Source organism: Erpetoichthys calabaricus, chromosome 13, assembly GCF_900747795.2.
Source record: "Erpetoichthys calabaricus chromosome 13, fErpCal1.3, whole genome shotgun sequence".
In the NCBI taxonomy this organism is placed as follows: domain Eukaryota; kingdom Metazoa; phylum Chordata; class Cladistia; order Polypteriformes; family Polypteridae; genus Erpetoichthys; species Erpetoichthys calabaricus.
Window position 1 is genome coordinate 101,236,162 of NC_041406.2, and position 20,553 is coordinate 101,256,714.

General features: G+C 35.3%; 1 protein-coding gene across 6 annotated transcripts in view; it reads left to right on the plus strand.

Moving 5' to 3' along the window:
- Nucleotides 1-48: 48 nt before the first annotated feature.
- The window catches only part of brd9 (bromodomain containing 9), a 37,062-nt gene continuing 16,557 nt past the window's right edge, over nt 49-20,553 (plus strand). For 4 of the 6 annotated variants that reach the window (XM_028817338.2, XM_028817340.2, XM_028817339.2 and 1 more), the window contains exons 1-7: nt 50-209; nt 2,755-2,981; nt 4,522-4,605; nt 9,126-9,258; nt 12,637-12,694; nt 13,228-13,372; nt 19,890-20,000. In XM_028817338.2, the coding sequence (XP_028673171.1) occupies nt 161-209; nt 2,755-2,981; nt 4,522-4,605; nt 9,126-9,258; nt 12,637-12,694; nt 13,228-13,372; nt 19,890-20,000 (807 nt within the window). In that variant the 5' untranslated portion in view covers nt 50-160. Of the gene's footprint in view, nt 210-2,754; nt 2,982-4,521; nt 4,606-9,125; nt 9,259-12,636; nt 12,695-13,227; nt 13,373-19,889; nt 20,001-20,553 lie in introns of all 6 variants that reach the window. The other 2 variants (XM_028817336.2, XM_028817337.2) reach the window with 1 other exon arrangement.

A 20,553-nucleotide genomic window follows, 5' to 3' on the forward strand; every position in this document is an offset into this window, starting at 1 on the left:
CGCGTAGCGTCTTTAACCCGGAAGTTTCCGCTCCGTGCCTGAGCCCGAGCAGCTTTCACTTCCGTATCAGAGCTCCCGCGGAGTCTGTCGTTTTGTTTTGTACGGATGGTTGCGATCATTTAACAGTATCTGCAAGTATCTACTAAGTACTTCAAATAAAATGGGGAAAAAACACAAAAACCACAAATCCAAGTGGCGAACAGTAGATGGTAAGTGCAAATGTATAATTATGCAAATACCGTTTTTTTAATAGACGTCGGCTATTTGTTTCTATCTGTGAGTGTATTGTTTGTAGCGAAGAAACGCTTCTGTTTTGACACTTAATGTTTAAATGTGCACATTTTCAGAGTGTGTTGTCTGTGAGATTTTAGAATTATAATGACCGTTATAGAAACAAAAAAGTCTTGCCAGTATCATTTTATTAAGAGTTTGCAGAATTGCTAACTGAATCGATTTATTTTCTGAATCCCAACTTTCCAGTGTAGGATTTACCTGCAGAAGGAGCTCGAGGTCGTCAATGAGTTTTTATTTTATGAGATTATGTTTATCGAGCGATAAACTCAAGAGACATATACAGGGTCAGAATGTACTTATTCATACATTAATACATGGAGGAAATTTAAATGTGAATTTTAGAAATAATATTATGACCATCGGGGTCAGCCTAATTTATTTTGCCTTGTGCACTCTCCATTATAAATCTAAACATCTTAATAAAAGTGATGTATGAAATACTGTAGTAAACGCCGTAAATTATTCACTGTGTCATTATTTGCAACTTGTAATTTACAAAAAGTCCTTTAGATAGATAGATACTTTATTAATCCAAGGGGAAATTCACATACTCCAGCAGCAGCATACTGATAAGGAAACAATATTAAATTAAAGAGAGCTAAAAAAAAAAATGCAGGTAAAACAGGCAATAACTTTAAAACTGCTTTGTAACAACATCCAGTTTCAAATCAAGTTTTAAAACAATCAATATCAGAGATATTCATTAAGTTCACAGAATGAATGAAGCGCTTTCTTTCTTCTTCTTTTTTTAATTCAGTTTTTTATTTTTACAAAAGCGAAACATGGGTTGTCAGTAGGTTTTAGAGGGAGACTACAACAACGTAGTTTTAAAATCACAAAGAACATTAACTTGGTGCAAATAATGAAAATATAGAAGTCTGTATAATACTTAATGAAAGACATTAGATCATACATATTTAGAGTTGACTAATATTTGATCTTTTCTTATTTTTATATAAATTTAGTGCCAGACTTTACGTTTTTGATTAGAATTTTTTAAATTTTTAATAGTTTCAAAAGTAAAGCACAGTATACTTCTCACAATTGAACATTAAGTTTCGTTTCATTGAATGTTATTTTAGTCCCCTTTTCTATTATCGTGACGCAAATTGGATTTTCATTTTTAACATTAGGCACCCAAAGGGGGCATTAACATTAGGGACCTATAGGCAACTATGCTCCACCCCCACTAACTTTAAGGTTAGTGGTTGGGGTAGGTCAGTCTAATAATTTAAACTCCAAAACGTAAGCAACCGGGGTGCCTCCCCCACGGAGCCCAACACTAGAATGGGTAGGAACTGCTGTCCGTTTAGTACACAAATGCCATTATTTTTATTCATGACTTGTTTTTCTATTTTGTGGTCTCCATATTAACATATAAATAAGGTCTGAAGAATCTGCTTGTAGCTTACACACATGTCACAATGAGAGATGACTGCTGCAAACCAATAATTGTACTACTTATTTTGACTCTGTTGTATAGAGTTTTGTCGTTAATGCAAAGTTCTCCAAACTGATATACAGTATGAAAGCAAAGATGACAACAGATTTGATAAAAGACTTATTAAAATGTGTCCGTATAGTTTTGTCTGCTTTAATTGAAGTGATTTTCTTTTTAATTTAATTCAGCTGCTTTTTTAGTGCTATATTGAGATCAAAGGTCAATAATTGGTCCATGACTGTTCTCCTTATCTTGTAGCAGACTCACTATGACCACTTGTCATCCACAAGCTTAAGATTTGCCCTGCTTATGTGAACTCGTACTGTTATTTTTATACAAAATTATTATTGTATACTTAGCAATTTTAAGGAAAAGCCACATAAAGATTTCTAAATTTTCTTGAAATATTTGCTTAAATATCCTAGGTGTTATTATTCAAAACAGTTAGTGCCCAACTCTTATATTGTTATCCTTTTGCTAAACTAGTGAGTAGTGGATAAAATGTTATTTTTTAAGTGGTGTGGGTGTCTTTAATTTTGAGAAGAACTGTCTTTGGCATTTGTACATTTCGGCCTTTATAAGGAAATGGTTTGAGGAAAAATATCACTGCAATACACACTGTATCTTAACTATATCAATTTTCATGTGGTTTCAATATAATATATAGAATCGGTTTTTATACCGTTTGACTCCTCATAATTGCATAATGGTGTTCAAATTAGTTAATTATTTTGAATTAAGTTTTTTAGCCTCATTTCTAATTACTGCTTTAAGAGTGGGTCATTTGTTGTCTAAAATAAGACCCCTGTAAGTCTCTACACATCATTTTATAATAGTGCCCCCACCCTTGTCACTTTTTATTACAGTTATCAAGTGTTGTGATTATGTTTTAGTGTATAGTTATATTTTCAATTTGAAAGGAAAATGGTATTTGAAAATGTTTTGTCTGTCTCTAAAAATACCTGAAAGACTGCATTTTCATAAGTTTCCATTTTTCTTTCCTATTTTACATTTATTAGAGCTAGATTATGCAGATAAAACTCTGGAGAAACCAATAAAGCTTGTACTAAAAGTTGGAGGAAGTGAAGTTACAGAGCTTTCAGGTTCTGGGCATGATTCTAGTTATTATGATGATAAATCGGATCATGAGCGTGAACGACATAAAGAGAAGAAGAAAAAGAAGAAAAAAAAGTCTGAAAAAGAAAAAGATAAGCATCTTGATGAAGAAGAAAGAAGACGACGAAAGGTATGTGAACAGAATTGATTGATGGTTATGTCAGGTAACACCATTTTATGAAAAATATGAATAACTTTATGCATATATGACCTGCTTCAATTCTAAACAAAATTTTTAAGCAAAAAAGTAAATAAAACAACACCCACAATTTTTGTGCCTTAGACAAAAAAACGAAAGAAAAAAATAAAAAGTTAAACTTGTCTACTTTAGTTCAGGAGAAGGAAAAAGAAAAAAAAGGAATAGTCCCCCTTGCCTCATATTTAATAATTAATGTGTGTTAGGGGGATGAAGGGTGTGTAATTGTTGTGCTAGTCCTTGCCAAGTGTTAATAGGTGGTTGTAACGATCGGCGAATCCTTGCACCTGAAATTTCAAGTAGGCCAAGCCAGTTTTCCAGTGGACAAAGAAACATTCCTCAGCTTTATTGAGCATACCTTGGTGACTTAAATTATCAAGAAGATGATTTTGAAGATGTCCAAACATGTAACTTGAATGTCAAAAAACTCTACCAATTAATATTTTCTTTTGTCAATATATTAGTAATTCATGTAGTATAGATATCAATTCTTAGTATGTGGTTGAATTACAATTTAATAGTAATGATTCAGAGGTATTGCAAGTGTGTACTGAGTATTTGACATTACTGTTTCCTTTAGGTTTGTATATTTTCTTACATTATAATGAGAACAGTCAAGTTTTGCTATCTTTTAATAGCATAACGTACTGTTTCCATTGAGAACTTTGAAAAAAATCACAGCGACAAACAACGCAACCATTTTCATAAAAATTACAAGTGATTCAAGCACAGAGAGGCAGTAGTGTTATTCTGTATTGTACCCTACATTGTACAGTATAAGACACTGAACAAACATGAGTCTGGGATGAAGTTTTGGCAAGTAATATCTGCAAACAGTATTCAGGCATTTAACTCTGTAGTCTTAGAAAAGTTCTATTAAATTATAAAATTTATTATTTTAATTTCTAGATTTCCGCTGTAATTCTAATTTAATAATCTCAGGGGGGAAAATAAGATTGCACTATAATTTAATACTCATTTTAATACTACTTAGAAAAATTGCAAATGATCAATTTTCTGTAGTTTTTCTTTTCCCCGCTATAATTTTTACAGAGAATAAGTTAATACCAATCAGTATGTGGACATACTCAACCACATATCTATACAAGATCATTTTTGTTTAACTAGAAGCACTTCTAATTAAGCCAAATGTATTCTGAAGAAGTAGTACAAGTAGAATGATGACTTACAAAAATCAAATCATGTGTTTATTGTATTTAATTGTATTTTGCACTTTAGGGCCGATATTCACAAGTATACTGTACATTTATATGTGTATTTTGTAAAACATTATAAAACTGTATTACATTTTCTGTTTGGAAAAGCACAGTTCTATTTGCAGTATACTGAGCAAAATTGTTAATGTAATACTTGTCCACCCAAAATTTTGGTAAGCTGGTTAATGACATATGTTTTGTTAATTAGTTATAATTAATCTCAGAATGGCTTCTTCTGCCTAAATATCATGTTACAGGAAGAAAAGAAACGCAAAAGGGAAAAGGAACAGTGTGATGCGGAGGAAGAAGTTGAAGACTTGGGGACAGCAAAGAAGACTGAGGTCTGTAATGTAATTTGGTTGCAATAAGCACCTCTGATAAATTCACATCAATAAATTAATTCAGTAATGTCTTTATCCTCATAACTACTCATCCCCAAAGCCAACAAGCTGTGGAATACTAGATGGGTGGTTGTGATTTCCTGGTAGCCTGGCCACTTTAATAGGAGGAAAAAAATGCTGTAAATATACATTAACATATACAGTGCATCCAGAAACTATTCACAGCGCATCACTTTTTCCACCTTTTGTTATGTTACAGCCTTATTCCAAAATGGATTAAATTCATTTTTTTCCTCAGAATTCTGCACACAACAACCCATAATGACAATGTGAAAAAAGTTTACTTGAGGTTTTTGCAAATTTATTAAAAATAAAAAAAACTGAGAAATCACATGTACATAAGTATTCACAGCCTTTGCTCAATACTTTGTCGATGCACCTTTGGCAGCAATTACAGCCTCAAGTCTTGTTGAATATTACGCCACAAGCTTGGCACACCTATCCTTGGCCAGTTTCATCTGTTCCTGTTTGCAGCACCTCTCATGCTCCATCAGTTGGGATGGGAAGCGTCAGTGCACAGCCATTTTAAGATCTCTCCAGAGATGTTCAATCGGATTCAAGTCTGGGTTCTGGCTGGGCCACTCAAGGACATTCACAGAGTTGTCCTGAAGCCACTCCTTTGATATCTTGGCTGTGTGCTTAGGGTCGTTGTCCTGCTGAAAGATGAACCGTTGCCCCAGTCTGAGGTCAAGAGTGCTCTGGAGCAGGTTTTCATCCAGGATGTCTCTGTACATTGCTACAGTCATCTTTCCCTTTATCCTGACTAGTCTCCCAGTTCCTGCCGCTGAAAAACATCCCCACAGCATGATGCTGCCACCACCATGCTTCACTGTAGGGATGGTGCCAGGTTTCCTCCAAACGTGACGCCTGGCATTCAAACCAAAGAGTTCAATCTTTGTCTCATCAGACCAGAGAATTTTCTTTCTCGTGGTCTGAGAGTCCTTCAGGTGCCTTTTGGCAAACTCCAGGCGGGCTGCCATGTGCCTTTTACTAAGGAGTGGCTTCCGTCTGGCCACTCAACCATACAGGCCTGATTGGTGGATTGCTGCAGAGATGGTTGTCCTTCTGGAAGGTTCTCCTCTCTCCACAGAGGACCTGTGGAGCTCTGACAGAGTGACCATCGGGTTCTTGGTCACCTCCCTGACTAAGGCCCTTCTCCCCCGATCGCTCAGTTTAGATGGCTGTCCGGCTCTAGGAAGAGTCCTGGTGGTTTCGAACTTCTTCCACTTACGGATGATGGAAGCCACTGTGCTCATTGGGACCTTCAAAGCAGCAGAAATTTTTCTGTAACCTTCCCCAGATATGTGCCTCGAGACAATCGTGTCTCGAGGTCTACAGACAATTCCTTTGACTTCATGCTTGGTTTGTGCTCTGACATGAACTGTCAACTGTGGGACCTTATATAGACAGGTGTGTGTGCCTTTCCAAATCATGTCCAGTCAACTGAATTTACCACAGGTGGACTCCAATTAAGCTGCAGAAACATCTCAAGGATGATCAGGGGAAACAGGATGCACCTGAGCTCAATTTCGAGCTTCACGGCAAAGACTGTGAATACTTATGTACATGTGCTTTCTCAATTTTTTTATTTTTAATAAATTTGCAAAAACCTCAAGTAAACTTTTTTCACGTTGTCATTATGGGGTGTTGTGTGTAGAATTCTGAGGAAAAAAATGAATTTAATCCATTTTGGAATAAGGCTGTAACATAACAAAATGTGGAACAAGTGATGCGCTGTGAATACTTTCCGGATGCACTGTAAATATTTGGACAGAGACAACTTTTTTTCTAATTTTGGTTCTGTACATACATTACCACAATGAATTTTAAATGAAACAACTCAGATGCAGTTGAAGTGCAGCCTTTCAGCTTTAATTCAGTGAGGTGAACAAAACGATTACATAAAAATGTGAGGCAACTAAAGCATTTTTTAACACAATCCCTTCATTTCAGGGGCTCAAAAGTAATTGGACAGTTGACTCAAAGGCTATTTCATGGGCAGGTGTGGGCAAGTCCGTCGTTATGTCATTATCAATTAAGCAGATAAAAGGCCTGGAGTTGATTTAAGGTGTGCTTGCATGTGGAAGATTTTGCTGTGAACAGACAACATGCGGTCAAAGGAGCTCTCCATGCAGGTGAAAGAAGCCATCCTTAAGCTGCGAAAACAGAAAAAACCCATCCGAGAAATTGCTACAATATTATGAGTGACAAAATCTACAGTTTGGTACATCCTGAGAAAGAAAGCAAGCACTGGTGAACTCAGCAATGCAAAAAGACCTGGACGTCCACGGAAGACAACAGTGGTGGATGATCACAGAATCATTTCCATGGTGAAGAGAAACCCCTTCATAACAGCCAACCAAGTGAACAACACTCTCCAGGAGGTAGGCGTATCGATATCCAAGTCTACCATAAAGACAAGACTGCATGAAAGTAAATACAGAGGGTGCACTGCAAGGTGCAAGCCACTCATAAGCCTCAAGAATAGAACGGCTAGATAGGACTTTGCTAAAGAACATCTACAAAAGCCAGCACAGTTCTGGAAAAACATTCTTTGGACAGATGAAACCAAGGTCAACCTCTACCAGAATGATGGCAAGAAAAAAGTATGGAGAAGGCGTGGAACAGCTCATTATCCAAAGCATACCACATCTGTAAAACACGGTGGAGGCAGTGTGATGGCTTGGGCATGCATTGCTGCTAATGGCACTGGGACACTAGTGTTTATTGATGATGTGACACAGGACAGAAGCAGCCAAATGAATTCTGAGGTGTTCAGAGACATATTGTCTGCTCAAATCCAGCTAAATGCAGTCAAATTGATTGGGCGGCGTTTTATGATACAGATGGACAATGACCCAAAACATACAGCCAAAGCAACCCAGGAGTTTATTAAAGCAAAGAAGTGGAACTTTCTTGAATGGCCAAGTCAGTCACCTGATCTTAACCCAATTGAACATGCATTTCACTTGTTGAAGACTAAACTTCGAACAGAAAGGCCCACAAACAAACAGCAACTGAAAGCCGCTGCATTAAAGGCCTAGCAGAGCATTAAAAAGGAGGAAACCCAGCATCTGGTGATGTCCATGAGTTCAAGACTTCAGGCTGTCATTGCCAGCAAAGGGTTTTCAACCAAGTATTAGAAATGAACATTATTTCTAGTTATTTAATTTGTCCAATTACTTTTGAGCCCCTGAAATGAAGGGATTGTGTTAAAAAATGCTTTAGTTGCTTCACATTTTTATGCAATCGTTTTGTTCACCCCACTGAATTAAAGCTGAAAGTCTGCACTTCAACTCCATCTGAGCTGTTTCATTTAAAATTCATTGTGGTAATGTACAGAACCTAAATTAGAAAAAAGTTGTCTCTGTCTAAATATTTATGGACCTAACTGTGTGTGTATATGTATGTATGAATGTGTGTATATGTATGTGTATATATATATATATATATATATATATATAAGCTTCAGCAAATGTAAACAAACTTGATTATTTTCTTGAGACCTCTGAGGATGCATTTGTCTCAAGAAAATAATCAGTTTGCTTGGATATGAATTCTGTACTGTTTTCCTGAGCTAATGACAAGGGGTTGAAATGCCAGCTATGAGGTGAGTGTGTAAGACACAATAATTTAAGCTACATGGTCAGAGATAATGATCACGTTGTGTTTACAAGATTTGATAGTGGGCAAAAAATTATTATCTATGAGGAAATAATAAATTCTTGAGTAACAATGATGTATAGGTAAAAAGTAGGAGTATGCCTTGAGATTAGGATTTAAGAACCTCCATGGGTCAGATAAGTTGCGATCTGTTACAAATTGTGTAATTATCTTTACAGTATTAGATTCTATCGCTGTTGTATCTGAGGATATATCTAGGTCTGGATTTAAAACACAAATCTCCGTCCATTATGATTTTGTGAGTGTTCATATTAAGAGTAGATGCAAATATATTTTGGAAGAAAGCTCTTTCATCCATGTTAGGTGCATAGTTATTAATATTTTGAATCACTGTTTCCCCTTTGTACGTTCTGTGGTTAAAACAAAAGAAAATATTTAGTATGTACCAGAAGCTGCTCCAGCACTTTTTCAATCATTAATAGGAAATGTGAACACAGAAAATTGACAGAGAGCTAAATATAGAATCAGTACTTGATTCCATGTTGAACTCTGTATTAGGTTCAAAAACTGTTCTTATAAACACTCCTAATATACAGTAATTATAGTAAAATTCTGAACTGATATCAAACTGTCTAATAATTTTACATTGAAAATAATATGCCTTATGTACAACTTACTAATCTCTGGGCTTTCTCAGTTTGTGTAAGTAGTAACTGTTTAGCAAGGAAGAGTAAAATAATGTCATTACATATGTAGATTTCAGTAGTGGAATCCAATAGCCATTATGTTCAAAATGTGCTGCTTTTTTTTTTTTTTGTTTTGTTTTTTTTTTTTAGGAAGAAAAAAAAAGGAAAAGAGACAGAGAACAAATGGAGATAGAAACCGAAGCAGATGCCGTTAACCTTGGACTGAAGATGGAGACTGAACAAACAGTTGATAGACCTGTACGAGCATGCAGAACTCAGCAAGGTAATTTATTTTTGCGTCTCATTTACTTTACGTGTTACATTTTTTTGTCTTCTGTACTGTCGGCTCTGGTGAATGAAGTTGTGGGAACCAAGTGAACAATACAAAACCAGCCCAATCCTATGTTTTGTTTTGAGAAATTCCCTTTCAGGATGAAGCATAAGCTTTCTTCAGTCTTTCCTGAGTCCCAGTCACAGATCATATGAACAGATTTCTCTCTCTCTCTCTCTCTCGATCTCAATCTCTCTCTCGAAAGTAGTGGTTCTAATCAGAGGTCCTTATGAATTATTTTGTTTTTCACTGTATCCTAAACATTGAGAGCCACTGTTATGATCAGGACAGGGTTTAAGTTGCTCCCCTCAATCTTGCATTTAATTATCAGCCATAGGATCACTTCTACCCCATTCGCAGAGATCTTCCAGGGAGGTTGAGTTGCATCCTTTATTTTCCATTTTTTGCACAAGACACTGAGAATCAATATTATTCAGCACTTCCCCAGAATTTTTTGCTTCTTCCAGATCCACTACTTCATTTATTACTGTAACCTCAGAAACTCAACTCTTCCCACAGGGAGCTTTGACTACACTGTTCTCTATGGATGGCATGTTTGCTGGACTTATTTTCTCAAACTGCTCCTTTCACTTCCGTACAATATCCTTACCCTTTCTGAAAATGGTGACACACTGTTTAAACTTCTCACACTCCCACTGATACCAGTGGATGTCTTGGCAACATGACACAAAATCCACATCCAACTCTGTTGCAGGAGAAGCTCTAGGAGAGCGTACTTCTAGCATAGGCAAATCAGGTTTTCTGAGGATGCCTAACTATCTGCCAGGTCAGCCTAACTAACACTTCGGCTATCTAACTTAGCTTTCCACCAAATACCATAGTTATTAGGCAATAATCTAGCTTCTTTCTTTTGCTAACATTCAGCCTTACATTAGATGACACAAGAACAGCGTAGATTGTCTTTGTTCCATGGTGCAATGGTACCAGGTTCACTTAGGAGAAGCGTTTTGTTCAAACATAGTCTTCATTATTAACAATTCATAGCTAGCATAGGAATCTAAAAAGGTTTTAACTGGGAGTCCTGACAGGCATGATGACCCCCGTGGAGCCCCAGATCGAGGGAGATTATCAGTGATCTTGTATGTCTTCCATTTTCTAATAATTGCTCCCAGAGTTGATTTCTTCACACCAAGCTGCTTACCTATTGCAGATTCAGTCTTCCCAGCCTGGTGCAGGTCTACAATTTTGTTTCTGGTGTCCTTTGACAGCTCTTTGGTCTTGGCCATAGTGGAGTTTGGAGTGTGACTGTTTGAGGTTGTGGACAGGTGTCTTTTATATTGATAACGAGTTCAAACAGGTGCCATTAATACAGGTAACGAGTGGAGGACAGAGGAGCCTCTTACAGAAGAAGTTACAGGTCTGTGAGAGCCAGAAATCTTGCTTGTTTGTAGGTGACCAAATACTTATTTTTCCACCATAATTTGCAAATAAATTATTTAAAATCAGACAATGTGATTTTCTGGATTTTTTTTCTCATTTTGTCTCTCATAGTTGAGGTATACCTATGATGAAAATTACAGGCCTCTCTCATCTTTTTAATGTGGGAGAACTTGCACAATTGGTGGCTGACTCAATACTTTTTTGCCCCACTGTAGTTAAACCAGTTTTCCTCTCAGCAATTTTAAGGTGACACCAGAATCGTGTGCAACTAAAAAGCTGGGGCCTTTCCTCTGGGCTAATTCAGAATTCCTTTTAAGAGTCTGAAAAATGTTAATTTTTCAGTTCAGTTACTGCATTTTGGGTTAGAGCTGCTTTGAGAAGGGTTTGTGCAGTTTGAAAATTTAAATAACCAGCAAAAAACATTTAAATTGTAAAATTCATGTGAAAACAAATACTGCAGTTCATGTAGATAAAATGTTTTAATATATATCGGCTATAAATATTTAAACCAAAATTTGAAAAAATATATTTAATGTGAATTCCAGTAATCTGTGTTGTGCTAAAATTCCTTTAAATCAATAGTTTATATGGGCATTTAATTATACTTAACATAAAAATAATGCAAAATACAAAAGATTTACTAATTAATCAAAATACGTGAGGTCATTACTGTTAATTCAAAGTTTAATTTAAATTAATATGCATGAACTGAACTAAAATTGAACTAAACTAAATAACTAAAGGCACCTATGGGGGTAGGTTTGTTCTGTTTCATTTCTTTTAGGGAGGAGAACAATGATCTTTCAGCATGCACTTACGTAAAATTATGTGCTTATCTTCAATGATAGGTGTTTGAGACTATACTGTACATTGAAGAAATTTATTACTTTAAATACCACAGTTCTGGAGGATTTTGCTGCATACCTGCATTATGTCCATATTTACACAAGTAACAGTCAAAGCAACATATATGTAAATGGTCTTGAAGCAGCTTTGCCTGAGCAGAAATGTGCCACACTACTACACCCATCAGTAATGTTAAAATGTGTCTTAGAGATTCAATACCATTTGATAATATTAAAATGAACATCCAGGTATTTAATTCTCAGATTGCATTTGCGCAATTATGAAATAAATTAAATATTAATTTTGCTACAGTGTGCCAAATTTTTAATGTTACCTTATAATGACTGACTATCTCTTGATTGGTATTTATTTTATTCATTTTGTCATCATGTTGATCACTTTTACAAAGGTGTGCTTACTTATAATGAAAGAGAAATATCCTAAGACTTTACTGCTTTTTTTTATCGGATTAAAGCAAAAAAAAAAAAAAATCATGTAAAATTTTCTTTTGGCACATTACACAATTTTCTAATTGAGTGAATTGAAGTTGCCTTACTGTTTAAAGGGATGCATCCAAGCTTATTTGTCCAAAATTAAAGTTTCATTCTTGTTTCTACCATAGTTTTAAGCAGTAGATGATTTCAGGGTTTTCTGTATGTGCTTACATGGTAGTTGGTGTATACCTTTAATTGCTGGAAAATTGACAAAATAAATGGAATTCTCAATCTTCTAATATTTGATATTGATGGAGTGTGATGAGTTTAAATAGCATGTCATCAAGACTTCATAACAGATGCATATATCCAAAAAAAAAAAAAAAACTCTTGCTAGATATCACTAAGCGTGGTAATTAGGATAACTTATCAATGAATGAAAAATAAAAATGATCATATTTACCAGTGCTTTTAATATAACTATAATAAGATATTTGCATTTTTATTGTATGGGTAATATTAACAGTTGCTTTCTTACTTAAAGTAAAAACCCAGTACAGTAACATATGCCTTTAAACAAATACATACCTAATGCTGTAAGAAGCAGATGGTTAATTTTTAATTTCTGCCTGCTTTTATGTTAATACAGAGAATGAGTGCACACCTCTGCAACAACTGTTGGAACATTTCTTGCGTCAGCTTCAGAGGTATGAATTTACTTATATACACGTTCTCTTTCAAACCAAGTACACAGGTAAGCATGCATAATTAATGTTTGTTTATTCATGAGGATTGTAATAACCACACTCACTTTAGATTATTTTTATGTCTTGCCATGTTCTTCCATTGGGTCCCATGTTTTTTTTTTCATCCCACCACATATACCATCAGTTGGACTGAAATCTGCTATTTGAGAGGACTGCTGCATTAAAGTTGAACACATGTTCTTGTTGCATTAACATGACAGTAAGAATTTTGACAAATGATAAGAAACTGCAGCCCATCAAATACTTTTTAGCCTTGTTGCTTCTTGCTTTAACCTGTTAGTCTTTGTAGATAGTTATTGCTACTATGAAGTAATACACCTCGATTTTCCATTCCACATTTTCATTTTAGGTGTTACTATTTTTGAGTATATTTGCATCAGTATACATTTTTTTTTTTTTTTTTTTTTTTTCTTCTTCTTACGATTAAAACATTTCAACTGTTTAATTTTGTGCTGATTATGTTTTCCTCTTAGGAAAGATCCTCAAGGATTTTTTGCTAATCCAGTTACAGATGCTATTGCACCTGGTTATTCTATGATCATTAAACATCCCATGGACTTTAGTACAATTAAAGATAAAATAACAACAAACGAATACAAATCTGTTACAGAATTCAAGGTAAATTACATAGTTTATTTACATAATATAAAACTAAGATTCAGAAAAAGTATCTTCTCAATGATTTTTGTAAAAGTGGAATTTTATTTAAGTATTACACTTGCAAAAATGATCAGATTTGTCATGGTGTAATAGTTTTCAAATATGTGATAACATCTGGCAAATAACTGAATATGAAGTCTTTGCTGTAATGTGACTAAGTTAATCATTGAGTCAAGACTGATTGATTCTTTTTAAGTTAAACTGATGCTTAACAGCATAGTTAATTTCGGAACTGAGAAAACTGGTGTGATACAGTAGCCAACAACTTACTTTTTAATGACACATTTTAGTTTCTCTCTCTCTCTCAGTAAATAAAATGTGTTGATTTATTTAGTCAGACCTGGACAGTCTACATGCAACATTAATTCATTCATTTTGCAAGCTCAGTTATTTCATAATTTTGTCCCAGAAAGCCTTATCCTTTGCTGGCCACATCGAGTGCAAAACAGGAAGTCTGGATAAGATTCCATTTGGTCACGGAGAAACTTGGCACTCAGCACCTACTTTGACATATATATATGGCCAGTTTAAAGTTGGCCTTCAATCAATAATGCATATATTTACAATATAGGTGAGACTTGTACCCAGAGAGGTTTTGCAGAAATGAGGGAAATATATGTTCTTTACATAGATGATTCGTGTTGGTCTTGTACTGGAGTGTTACTTGACAGTGAGCTATTTTGCTGGGTATTCTATCCATCACCTTATCACAACATAATTGTTATGTGAGCATACTGCTTTTGAATAAGTATTTTGTCCATTATTGCGATGAAGCTGAGTGACCTGTAACAAGGGCAATATTCTTATTTTTCTATTATAAAAGGAAATCCTGAGACGAGACTCTTCAGAGAGATAATTTCAAGTCCCGCGAGACGAGACTTTTTGCCAAGAGATTTTGAAAAGTCCGGCCCTCCTCTCAGCCATTTACAACTATGCCCACGGTCCCACTCATCTCTCATTCGTGTGAATGCTATTGTCAGACAGTTCTTGTGCTCTCAGCTCTTATAAATTTTTACGTTTTCCTCATTTTAATACAAGACATACAATCTATTTGTTTCCATCGATGTAGTCCTTTTCTGCACAATAATTTTATACGTTCTAGATCAGTGTATCTCAACCTCGGTTCTGGAGACCCACTGTGGCTGCGGGTTTTTGTTCCAACCAGCTTCTGTTTTTAATTGGACTCCTGGGCTAATTAAGTGAACTGTTATTTCCCAAGTTCTGTGTTTTGGGAACAATGTAGAAATTACAAAATTAAGTTTGGTTAAAAAGAAAAAAAAATATATATATATATATATAAAAATGTACCAAGATGTTATATGGGAATAATGTATTTTTTTTCTTTTTAACAATATTTTCATCTTGATTTTCATTTTACTTTTCTAGGTGTTCTAATTGTTTAATTAATCCATTATTTACTAATTAGTGAATCTGATGCTAAAGTAGTTGCAGCCTTTGCTTATAAAGTGTTACTTGCCAGAGTGTCTGCTCTGCTCATTTTTAACTCTCATTAATAAGATACAACAAAAGGTAAAAACTGCACAGAAAAAGGGCAAAATATGATGAAATCAACAAAAGAGAATTAAGCATTTAAATCTCTAGCAAAAGCAGAAATATTTCTAAATGTCTTATAAATGTAAAAGTCATGCTGCTGTGCTTTTCTGAATGTAGGATAAAAGAAAAATAATACCAGCTAATTAAATGAGATCAGTGTTATCAGGTGTTGTCACTGATTAGGAATCTGGTTGGAACAAAAACCTGCAGCCACAGTGGGCCCCCAGGACCGAGGTTGAGAAACACTGTTCTAGATGAAATGTTAAACGTTGGAGAGAAAAGAATTCAAAAAAGAATAAAAATAATCTAAGTGCAAATTCAGAAAATAAGGAAAGTAATGATCAGCCCGGACCAAGTGGAATTGAAAACTTAGCAGGTCCAAGCGGGGTCGGAAATAAAAGACCAAGAGTAAAAGACAAAGTAGAACGTTGTAAAGAGGTTCAAAAACATTGGCGCGGTGCACATGCAGAGCAGGTTAGAGATTATGAAAGTATTAAAATTCGAAAGTCTCAAAAAACTGATAATAAAGATCGCATTAGCGCTAACAAATGGAAATTATTACTTGGTGAAAATAATGTGACATCGAAAAGAGATCGAATATATGGACAGGTGATATGACAGAAGTATGCAGATATTGTTCGGCTTTAAAGTTTAATTTGGAGACTTGTAGATCGTCTAATTCGTGTTGCCATCAGGGAAAAGTAGTGTTTCTTCCCAGTGAAGGGGCATATCTGCGACAATTGAAAGATTTATTTGGTGAAAGTGACATCCACAAACAGTACAGGCAAAATATTTAAATCTACAATAATCTGTTCGTGTTCACGTCATACAATGCTCAAAACGTATATTTACACAATTCAGGAACATACACTATGAGAATCTGTGGTCCCGCAACAATTAAAGCTACTACAAGTTTAATTTCAAAGAAACCACAATTCGGTCAGGTTTTATATTTATGATCATGGAGAAGCGATGCAACATTGAATCAAAAGAGTTAAACGATCTGACATATTAGAAATTCTACAGCCAATGATGGTATTCATATTAAAACGTTTATAGTTTCCCGTTAGAATAGCGTTTGCTATGACAACAAATCACAGGGACAAACATTTGAAAAGTCGGTTTATTTATTGGAGAAACGATATTCACTCACATCCAATTATGCGCTGCGTTGTCACAATTTAAGTCCAAACATGGAATAAAAATTCAGTGCAATATTATCAAAAGGTTAATTCCAAATATTGTGTTTTACTGATGTGTTACAGCAAAAGTGTAACTTTAAAAAGTATTTGCATATTAATTTCAAAGCCAAACAAAACAAAACGTATAACTCAACGGTTACCTCTAACGCAACATGAAACATAGTTTTCTTTCAATTTATTACATTTTTAATATTTTTTACTATAGTTATTTACTCACTCTAATGTAAAATAGTTAGTTCTATTATGCATATGTAACAGTTCCCATGAAAATAACAATCTGTTTAAATTGTACATACGCTTCCCCATACACAAGCGGCAGATCCGGGAAATGACTAGTGCAGCATTTCCCAAACTATGGGTCGCGGTCGCGAGCGAATATTGAGTGGGCCCTGAAACATAAGACGATATTCCGACCGATCGGGCTAACAGCCGGACGTCTTTTGTTTTTGTGACATTCTTTATCGCCTTGTGTTGTGTTCGTTAGCGTACGCCCTTATAATCTTTTTAAAAACAATTATCAACGTTTGAATATAATAATGGAAAAGTGGTTGAAACGGATAGCAAAAACTACATCGCCGCCGCCGGTTGATTGTGATGAAAAGACAGAAGATGTTCTTATAAATGGCAAAAGTGGCACTGAGGCTGACTTCCAAGCTCCCTCAACGAGTTCGCATGAATCGAAACGACGGAAAGTTGTAAGAAAATATGACCCTGAATATCTAAAACTAGGATTCACTTGGAATCATGATACGATAGATCCGCGTCCTCAATGCGTGATTTGCTACGAAATATTAGCGAACGAAAGTATGCGCCCAAGTAAGTTGACGCGTCATATAGAAACGAAGCATTCCCATTTTACGAATAAGCCAGTAGATTTTTTTCAAAGAAAATTGTTGGATATGAAATCTTCAAAAAATATTGTTTCACATTTCATTAATATTAATGAAAATGCTGTATATGCCTCGTACCTCATTAGCTTAAGGATCGCCAGAGCAGGAAAGCCTCATACCATTGGCGAAGATTTAGTGTTACCATCGATTAAAGATGCTGTTGGAGCGATGTTTGGAGAAAAAGAAGTAAAGGAAATCGAGCGCATACCACTGTCCAATAATACTGTTGCACGACGAATCGACGAAATGGCTGAATGGGCAGAGGACGAATTAATCCGGAGGGTAGTTTGTAGTAAATATTATACGCTACAACTAGATGAGTCTACTGACGTGCAAGGCCTATCTCAACTACTTGTTTTTGTGCGTTATATATGGCAAAACGACGCGCATGAAGATATCTTGTTCTGCAAGCCAATTAGTCGTGGAACGGCCGAGGAAATTTTCAATGTAATTGATTCCTATATAAAAGAGAAAGGTTTACAGTGGAAGAACTGTTTCGGTATATGCACTGACAGTGCGCGGGCTATGTGCGGGAAAAATAGCAGTGTCGTTACAAGAGTTCTTAAGCAAAGCCCCTGTGCTTTGTGGACACACTGTAGCCTTCACAGAGAAGCACTGGTTTCAAAAGCATTACCTAATGATTTCAAAACAGTACTAAATACAGCTGTGAAAATTGTAAATTATATTAAAACAAAACCCTTACAAGCACGTTTATTTCAAAAGCTGTGTGAAGAAATGGGTAGTCTTCATACATCTCTTCTTCTGCATACGGAGGTACGTTGGTTATCCAGGGGGAAAGTACTGACACGATTAGTGGAATTACGCAATGAAGTTACAATTTACTTGGAAGGAAAAACTGAATATATTGAATCTCTACTGGACAAAGAATTCATTCTCAAGCTCACATACTTGGCGGATATTTTTTCGAAATTAAACGAACTCAATTTGTATTTGCAAGGTTCAAACGAATCAGACATTTTTGCAGTCCACGATAGAATTCGGGCGTTTATGAAAAAGCTTATGTTGTGGAGAAGTTGTATTGAGGATGGCAAGTATGATTGTTTTGAAACTCTTGAAACTTTTATTATAGAAAACCAAGTGCAGCCAAAGACGAACGTACTGTCTGCAATTTCCACTCATTTATCATTGTTAAAAAATAACTTTGATGCCTATTTCGGGGAAGAGATGAAAAAGCTCGACTCGTTGAATTGGATTTGTAACCCATTTCAAGACCGCCTACCAAGTAGTATGTCAACAAAAGCAAGTGAAGAACTCAATGATTTATCAGAAGATACGTCACTGAAAAATAGTTTCAATCGCAAGCAGTTAACGAAATTCTGGCTCTCAGTTGCTGGGAACTATCCTTGCCTGTTTGATGAAGCTATAAAAGTCCTCCTCCCCTTCAGTACCTCATATCTATGTGAGGCCGGATTTTCGGCTATGATCAGCATTAAAACTAAATACCGAAATAAATTGGACGTATCAAACTCACTGCGATTAAAAGTAACTAAAATTGAAGTTGATGCTAAAGCTGTAATGACAAAAAATAGGAAACAAATACACCCTTCTCATTGAAATAACAGTCCTTGTAGGTATTTAAGTAATAAAAAATTGTAACTTAAAGTTGTTTTTTTTTCTTATTTGAAAAGTCCTTCATTCATATTGGTGACGCTTAAATTTCCATAGTGACTGTTTGTGAGCTAAAGTACAATATATGTTGTCTGTGATGATAACAAATTAATGTCAAATGAAAAAAATACTTTAAACAAAATAAACAGCCCGAACAAATAAGACACCATTAAGTAGTTCCGCGACTCGCTACTAGGGAATCTGAGCATTACCAATATTTTATGCCCCCTTTTTAAGACGGCTAAGAGGTGGGTCCCGAATTTGGCAGTTTTTGTTAGGTGGGTCGGAGCCCAGTCAACTTTGGGAACCACTGGACTAGTGCATAGGGCCCACACGGGGGCTGGCGAGCGAAGAGAGCAGGGGACAGAGCCCCATAGTGTTTGTAAAGATAAAGTATGAATACACCTTTTGGTTACCTAATCAGAAAGTGTACAAAACAATTCAGTACGTTCTAATCTTACATTTTGTTTTTTGTTATGTTCTAGACAATTTCTGGGTACATGTCTGTGTTAGTGTGTATAAGTTGGTACTTCTGAATTTTTTTAACATTGTGTATCACTTTAATAAAATACAATAATTTGACTAAATGAATTTTATCATTTAATTTATCAAATTTGTGTTTTATCATGGTGGTGCAGTAATTATCAATAAAACTTTAGCTTAGTGTTACCTATAATCCACCTATTAGTCACGTACTGTTATGTAAAAAAGCATCATGGTCTCGGTAACACAAAGCATTAAAAACAGTATGTGCTAATAGATGCATTATATTTAGTACTTAATATAAAGTGTTGCTGATAATCTGTTTTGTGTGCGTTTTTGCATGGATTTTTCTCTTAGTAGTGCAGTTTTTTTTACTGTTGTGTTCCAAAAAGATATGTTTCAAGTTGCTTGGAAAGTGGACTGGCTTCCTGAAACTATAAATTGACCAGGTGTGTTTGCCCTGCAACTGGGCAGGTTTATTTCCTGCCATGTACTGATGCTAGCAGAATAGCCTCCAGCTGTTAACTTAGCTTTCTGTTTATGTACTGAATATACAATATTGACACCACTAATTTCCTGGGGTTAATTATGCTTCTTTGAATGTGCCTTTATCTGTTACAAGAATTTAAAGAACTAGTGCTCTTTATTTTGGTTAAATTTTAATATGCATCTCTCAGACACACACAACAACACAATTATTTTGCTTTTGTTTTTTAGGCTGATTTCAAACTGATGTGTGATAATGCAATGATTTATAATCGACCTGAAACTGTATACTACAAGGCTGCGAAGAAATTACTTCATACAGGATTTAAAATGATGAGTAAAGTAAGAGGCATTGGAAGAAAAAAAAATAATTGAAAGTTGTCAAATGTGTATGTTTTCAGTTCCAGTTTCGGAAAGTCAGTATTGGATGCATTTCATTTATTTTTCCAGCACTTCATTTGCCACACATTTAATCCAGTTAAGGACTCTACACTGAGATTAAGTTTTTTGTTTGTAGAACTTGAAAAAGGTTGTCATTTAAACCTTTGTGTTACCATCCTGTCTAAATTTTATTCATCAGAACACTGACCATATCCACATTCTGTTTCTGCAGGGAAATTCTTTTATTGCATTTTGATGGTCTTCACAATTTCAAAATAGACCCCCATTTCATTTTACCATCCTCTTAACTTTACCATTTTTATTCAGAAGAACATTAACTTTCCCACACTCTCTTTCCTTAATGTAATATTATTGTATTGTTTGCTGCATGTTGGTGGTCTTCACAACTTCAAAACAGACCCATTTCGTTTGCAAACTCAAATCAATGAGATGTTTCTCAGTATCCATCCCATTCCATGACCATAGCACTCTTGCTATGAGGAAAAGTAAAGTC